Source organism: Brachionichthys hirsutus, chromosome 7, assembly GCF_040956055.1.
Source record: "Brachionichthys hirsutus isolate HB-005 chromosome 7, CSIRO-AGI_Bhir_v1, whole genome shotgun sequence".
Taxonomy (NCBI): Eukaryota; Metazoa; Chordata; class Actinopteri; order Lophiiformes; family Brachionichthyidae; genus Brachionichthys; species Brachionichthys hirsutus.
The window spans coordinates 5,067,675-5,075,097 of record NC_090903.1 but is presented as its reverse complement, the minus strand read 5'-3'; the positions used below and the strand labels follow the sequence as shown (position 1 = coordinate 5,075,097).

The 7,423-nt window shown below is 46.2% G+C and overlaps 1 protein-coding gene across 2 annotated transcripts; it reads right to left on the bottom strand.

Annotated features, from left to right (window-relative positions):
- Positions 1–442: 442 nt before the first annotated feature.
- Positions 443–7,423, bottom strand: ggps1 (geranylgeranyl diphosphate synthase 1). 2 transcript variants are annotated; one of them, XR_011105563.1, is made up of 5 exons: positions 7,087–7,423; positions 6,287–6,379; positions 4,364–4,434; positions 762–1,797; positions 443–682 (listed from the first exon to the last, which is right to left on the bottom strand). XR_011105563.1 is itself a non-coding variant. In XM_068741316.1 (4 exons), the coding sequence occupies exons 2-4, from the start codon at positions 6,357–6,359 to the stop codon at positions 979–981; spliced, it is 963 nt and encodes a 320-aa protein (XP_068597417.1). In that variant the 5' UTR covers positions 6,360–6,379; positions 7,087–7,423; the 3' UTR covers positions 443–978. The 2 variants fall into 2 exon arrangements, 1 of the variants encoding a protein (XP_068597417.1); XM_068741316.1 differs by having other exon boundaries at positions 443–1,797.

Here is a 7,423-nt window from a genome sequence, read left to right as displayed (position 1 = left end):
TTAATGCATATTTATTTGATCTATTCTTATGCTTCTTTCTGCAGGAGTTGCAGCGGCAAACTTCCAAGTCCTGCATCGACATGGCAACGGAGTAAAATCTAAATTCTCCGCTTGTAGAAGCACGGAAGGGAAATTAGGAGAGGAACCGCTAATTCCCAGACGTCCAAGACGCTGACATTGATGAATAGATGCATCCCCCCCCCCCCCGGTGAGTCAGCCTTAGTAGATAATACGGGCTTTAAGATGGCTGCTTTGCATTTCAGATCAAGTTCACAGAAAAGCACGTCAATTTCATGTTCATGAATTCACTTATGGGTGGAATTCAAACCACAATACACGTAAACGTTCACCCAAACTGCAGGTACGGCCTCAGTCGATGTCGCCGCACATCCCCGGAGAATTAGCGCATCAAAAACTTCAAAAGAGTTCGACTCCACAGAGTTAACATTTTATTTCAGAAGCTGAGACGAGCCTCGTTATTCAGCAGATTGGAAATCATGTCAGCTGCGTGAAGGGATGAATATTAATGAGGCTGTGAGGAGGGAGACGTGAAACCAGGTGAAGGGCAGGAACCGAACGAAGCGGAAGCAGACTCTGGTACGGGAACGGCGCCGCACGCGGCACAGGAAGCAGACGATTCGAGGGTCGGCTCCACGACGACGGAGCCACAAAGCATCTTATTCTAAACAACAACCAATCAGAAAGGAATCATTCACACTGCAGTCGGCATCAGAGGGAACGCTCTAATCTGCTGCTGTTACCTCCCATTTCCAGACGGCACAGAGGCGCTAGAATCCGAGAAGCTGCCGAGGCGTGAAGGAACCACGGAGAACGTGAGAGAACGTCAGACGTTGTGCTGCTGGCCGTCGGAACGGAGTCGCAGAATCCAAGTTTAAGGATTCACTGAGCCGCGACGCTATTTAGAGTGAAACATGCCGGTACTTTGTCCTGGGTGCTTGGAGGCGGAGTGTGCAGCGGCTAGCGTGGGGCGATGTCAGTGGGGGCCGGCTCAGCCCCGGACCCCCCCGCCGCCGCCGCCGCTTCGGCTTCGTGATGCATCCGGCTCAGCTGCCTGACGAGGCTTTCCAGCTGCGGGTTCCCCCCCAGCTCCCCGATGAGGCGGCAGGACTCGGCCTCCAGGTCCCGCAGCGTCTGCCGGGTGTAGGCGAAGGAGCCGACCTTCTCCAGGTAGTCCACGCAGTACCGCTTGATGTCCACGTTCTCCGTGCGCTGCCTCAGGATGTTCTGCACCTGGGTGCTCTCCGGACGGGACCAGATGGCGTGAATGACGGGGAACGAGAACTTGCCCTCCGTCAGGTCCTCGCAGAAGCTCTTGTTCTCGCCGTACTCGCGAGAACTCAGGTTGCAGTAGTCGTCGCGGATCTGGAAGAAGAGTCCGAGCGTGTCCAGGAGGGGCTTCAGCTCCCGCTTCCACCCCGAGAAGAGCTGCATCAGCCCCACGGCCAGGCCGAAGAGCCCCCCGGTCTTCTGCAGCACCATGCCGCGGTACTCCTGCTCCGTGGGACAGGCGTAGGTGTCCCTCCAGTGGATGTCGAGACCCTGACCCCGGTGCAGCTCCAGCAGCTGCTTGGTAAACACTCGCACGGCCTCCGGCTGCTCCAGGGTCAGCACCCTCTCCAGGCCCAGGAAGTAGACGTAGTTCGCCGAGTTGATGACGGAGGGAACGCCGTAGATGCTGTGGGCCACCGGGAAGCCTCGCCGCAGCGTGGAGCTGTCCTCGATGTCGTCTATGAGCAAGCTGGCGTTGTGAAGCATCTCGGTCACCTCGATGATCACCTGAACACGGACGAACACAGACGAGCAAAACAAGCGCACCCTTAAATGACACCTTTATCCGTGGATGGAGAGTCAAACAAACACACGCTCACTGTTTCTTTACGCTTTTATTCTGTGCAGACTCGACCAGGTTGTGTAAAACGGTACATTTCACCTTCCGTACAGCAGAGGGCGCTGCGTCTACACCGTCTCTCTGCGCTGCTCCACTGCAGACAGAACCAAAGATGGAAGACAGTCTCCTCTGAAGTGGCCAAAAAGCTTCACGTAAAGTAGATCTTTTCGTCCTCGGCTGCTTTCCCTCTCCTCATCCAGTTCTTTACAGCGTGAGGAGGTGGTGATCCTTCTGCTTCCTCATAAACACATATTCGTTTTCTTCTTCAGCAGAGCTCGTGTTTATGAGTGAGGTCATAGTTAGGTTGTACTGAGTTAAGCTGCAACTGAACTATTTCCTGTAGAAATCCTTTAAACGGAATTTAACTAAGGACTCCTGATCCAGGGTCTGCTGCCGTTTAAAGAGGAGCCGGCGGCGTCCATAAACCTGCTGACCTCTCGCTGGATAGGTCACAGCGAAATCCACCCGAAGCTGGAGGCAGCAGACATTTTCATGGATGACATGCGCAGACGATATGAAAGCTAACTTTTTCTACACCGTCACAGAGAACAGGGGCAACTAGAAGACTGATCCGGCAGACCCTGCGCTGCTCCCCTCCGTAAAGAGGAACAAATGGTAGATAATTACATTTATAAAACATTTATGACCAAATGAAAGAGACAGGGTGCCACTGTCGCTGCCTCCATCCGTCTGAAGGCACGGTTGTTTCCATGGCGGCGACTGAGCTAATGAGGATGAGGAGCGTGCACGGTGGGTTCAGCAGGAGTTTACGGAGCCGCCCTCACACACAGAATGTGTGTGTGTGGGGGGGGGGGCTCTTTATCATATTCAATAAACACTCAGAAGCAACCCACAACTTTATTACTCTTCCACGCGCATCTATTTCTTTTATTAAGGCTCAAACAGGTCATTAAATGTGGAAACATGGCGGCTGGAAGAGGGAACGACGGAGGCGACGGTGCAAACTCCGGATGCCTCGGTCTGTTATAAAACCTTCAGGAAACTGGGAAGACAAGGCCTCCGGAAAACCCAACGATACACCGGACAGCCCGGAGCGGTCGGCGCCGTGACCAGCACCAGACAACGCTAATGCTAACAGCGTATTGAGATCAGAGGCCTGTTCTCACATGGTGGACGGCGGGGAGGGTCCTGCTCAGCAACACCAGATTACTGCCGGCTAATGTGAACGCAGGAGCTCGCGCACCGGTGGCCCGCTGCGTACTTTCAGACGCCATTTCACCTGCAGCATTCAAGAAACGGTGCAACAGATGGGCGGAGGTGTAATTAGCCTGAGATGTGAATCATGCTAATCCTTTGCTCACAGGAAAACAAGATGAAGCCACTCGGTCGAGGAAAGAATGTCTGAACACACCACCCTCTGGAGTAAACCGATCTGAAAACAACCGGCCGTGTAAACATACCAAACCTTGGAATACTTTTTGCCTGCTGCCGTGCTTCACTTTTGCATCATCATACCACAACTAATTGAGAATTAAATTAGTTTAATCTTGCACAATTTGAGAGAAATAAACCAATTGACCTGTATTTAAACCCATTCATAGAGAGGAAGCCCCGGATAGAAACAACAGAAGACTGCAGCAGCCAATTAAAGGGCTCGATACAACACAACCTTATTGATATTCTTAAAATGCCCCACGGAGCGCGGACCGTGTCTCACCGTAAAAAAAATCTAAAAAGGCCTGATGAAAGCTCTTCGAGGTCCCGGGGAACCTTCGTGTACAGATAAAATGCAACTGAAAATGACGCGCTGTATAAATATCCCACTTAATCCTACATGGTTTAAAAGAAAAGCAACGCTTCCCCAGGACAGAAGGTTTCAAGCACCCCATTACAGGAACTTTTCTTTTACAGGTACATATTATCTATGTTATACCTGAACAAGTAGAAGCAGCATTTACTCGTTCAGTTCTATCCAGTGCAGAAACACGTATGCCCGAGGTCGCCGTGTCAGCAGACTGTACGAACGGGTCCGTTTCAGTCATTTGAACATTTACGGCACGTTTTTCTTCAAAGACAAACGCCTGCCTGGGTCACCAGGAATCCGCCTTCTGAGCGCCAAACCGTTCACAGAGAACCGAACCAAAACAAAATAATATCTTTACGTCCTACAAATGAGCGCATACAGCATCTCCGTGGGAAAGTAAAAACAACTTACTGACCAGTCAAGTACAGAACGTGGTAACCGCCCAGCTTCTGTGTTCATTCCACTTGATCCTCTGGTGCAATAACAAATTCCCGTAATGAATCATGAACGCTCCCCGTTCTGTTTATATTCCGTTTGAAAGGAGCTCAGCTGATACAACATTCTGCATTACAAAATATAGTGCCTCTTCCGAGCAACCACGGCATCGTTTCCGCCTTTGTGGGCTCATCCGCATAATAAACGGCAGACAAGCGTGGATGTTAAGAGAGCTGAAGCAGCGGCTTTCTCACCTGCAGTTTGTCCTCTGGAACATTAAGCCAGTGGTTAAACGCCTGGGATAGTTTAGTCCTCACTTGCTTTCCTGAGAAGAGAGGAAAACAAATATTAAATCACTGTAATAGTGAAAAACAACACTGAGCCGAGTCTCTGTTCTGCGGCTCTACTGCTTCGTTGTTTTTGTGCTGCATCAGACTTTTAGAAATGTTATCGTCCGCAGGTCAGTTCACGAGTATCTTAGCGGAAACAATGCGTACACATTTTCACATTTAGAACTTCTCTAATGGACAAGAAAAAAATAGCCAAGTGGTTTGTAAACTTATCTTTTAAGTAAATAAAACACTTTTTTTCTTTTGTAAATCAGTTCAAACAGGCTGAATGTTGGAAGGAAGCTAAGCTGCGCTTTAGACGGAGAGACGAGGACTTCTGGTAGGGCGATGCTGCACAAACACTTTTAACATGGAAAGAGACTTATTGTGTTACGTTTATTGCCGAATTTACAAGAAAAGCGTGAATGATTAAGAATTAGCCAGAAGCAGAAGTTTCTCCCGACTCGATAATTATTTATTTAATGATTATTATTATTATGCATTATTCAACATGTGAACCAAATGTAAATCAGACGGTGTGTAATCCATCATGCCCGTTGTGTTTCTTTGTCGTTTCACAGACGACATCCGCTGAGCATGAGGTCAAACGGCGTCACGCCGCTACCGTGGCCACCTCTGAATGCAATCTGAGCATTTAGAGGTTAAATAAGTCCTCAATGCCTTCACACCTGTATTTAGACTCGAGTCCAGTTGTGATCAGGTCAAGCAGATTGGAACAAACACTACATAAAAACATTTCCATCAATCAGTTTGTATCTGCATCATTACGAATCACCACATGCTGCTTTTATTTACATTTTACACAGCGTCCCAGCTTCTCTGGGAGAGCGTGTTAGTACTTCAGAAACCAAAAAAAAAATAAAAAAAATAACTGAAACTGCTCTCAATGTTATAAAACACAAAACAATCAATTCAATATAAAACGGTGATGAGGTACAATCGAACACAAGCCGGTCAATATATAAAACAAAACTATGACAAAAAGATCCAGGTTTGGATACTGACATGATCTCTTAACGTCAATAAGCTTTAATAAATGAGAAAGGGGCATGGCAACAGAGCAAAATATCCCAACCAACCAATACTCATAGGACTTGTCCTATTTACCCAAATTAATTCCTGATGCAATCTCAGTCACTTCTCCACTCACAAAGAATCAGAACTGCACACAGTTTAGTAACTCTTGTTGCTTTAAGTTCTAGTTCAAATAGCCTCAAATATAAGTACAAGACCACACAAATCTGATTCAATTTAAATGGCTTGTTGTTTTTCCACAGCTCATCTTAATTTACCCATCCATCCATTTTCTTTAGATGAGACAATCGTCTCTCCATTGGGACCAAACGCCATCAATTCTTTTTTCGTTGAAACTTAAAACGTTTAGGGCCATCCATGCAGTTTAAACGGAAGCTGTTTAACCGAGGAAGCATCTTTTTTTTCTTTAGCGGCACATAAATCCAACTGTCATCAGCGTAACAATGGAAGGAAATGCCAAGTTTTCTAAAAAAAAATAAAAAATAGAATCCACAGGAAGTAAGTACAAAGTAAAAAGCAGGGGAGCCTAAAATTGAGCCTTGTGGAACCCCTATATGACAGAGGAGCAGAGAAAGATTCATGATCAGTAAGACTTACCGGTACGTACATAGTTCTGCCTGCCAGATTTAGAATTTTAAAGTCTGGAAAATATCCACGATATTATGAATGACCTTCTCTAGGATCTTTGAGATAAAAGGCAGCTTGCAGACCGCAGCTTTTAATGAACTTTCAGCCTCGTGCCCGTTTGTCATCGCCTCTTCCATGATTCTACCGGCACAGAAAAAGCCTCACCTGGTAGCTGCAGCAAGTACTTGTACGGCTCCAGCAGAATTCGTTCTGAGGTGGTTTGTGTGTCACTGGCCATCGCTTCAAGTTCACAAATATCTATATTGGAGAAAAAAAATAACACAAAGATCCTTGTACACAATTGACACTGATCAAGAGTGGCAAGAAAACATTCATTCTTGGCTCAAGAAGAAAATAAAAGTTACTCGTGTGGGAAAATATGACTGATAAGATTATTAGTATGCGTTCAACTATTTTACGCTCGTAAAAGTAAAGTACAAGCGCTGCAATGTACTTCAAGTAGGAAAGTAAAAAGCAACCCTTTGAAAAACATTTCTGATAACTGGTTTCATTTCTTTATGTGTTTTATGTCCGAGCTCTCTTGATGACATGACTGGATACACAAGACAAATATAAAATGACTCCTGAAACTGATGAGTAGCCTCACAGCAACTCGTATTCTACTCGGATCCGGTTGATCTAACAAAAAAGGGCCAAATAGAAGTCAAGATATGTTAACTTCACTTTAAACGAGGGCTGAAACAGAGAGCCGTGGTTACATAGTTTAGTTTAGTTTAGTTTGGGTTGAGCTTGTGAAAAGAAAACTCGACTTTACATTTGTGTTGGAGCCAGTTTTACAGACACACTAACAATGTGTATAAATTAACCTGAATCTAAACTATAGAAGTCAACGTTACAGTGCCCCGAAAACTCATATACTGTAGTAGTAGTAGTAGTAGTAGTACTAGTATATAAAGGAGAGCGTTACTGCTGTACAGTTCTCTTCCTCCGGCGTTTCTACCTACCTCGTTCTGTTGTGTGTAAATCCACTGACTCCGCCGGTCATGCTACTTAGCTAGCGTTAGCAGCTAACATAATAGCATCGCTATACCACAGTTACGCATTTCTGCTAATAATCAAATATTTTTGGAAATAAAAGCACTTCGACGTTTTACCGACTACGGTACATCACATGACTCTCACATCCACACCGTCATATGAGTTGTAGTCCATATGAGACTTGTTATTTCCACTGGATGTCATGCTAGCATTTAGCGTAACTATCGCAGTATAATAATAACAGACACTGTTTTTTGGAAGAAGCTGATCTGGTTCAACTCCCCATAAATGCTTCGGAGCAGC

Coding starts and splice junctions, on each gene's coding strand:
- ggps1 (XM_068741316.1), bottom strand. CDS start 6,359: ATGGCCAGTGACACACAAACCACCTCAGAACGAATTCTGCTGGAGCCG. Junction 4,435..6,286: donor GTACTTGCTGCAGCTACCAG/GTGAGGCTTTTT, acceptor CTCTCTTCTCAG/GAAAGCAAGTGAGGACTAAA. Junction 1,798..4,363: donor TTCCAGAGGACAAACTGCAG/GTGAGAAAGCCG, acceptor GTCCGTGTTCAG/GTGATCATCGAGGTGACCGA.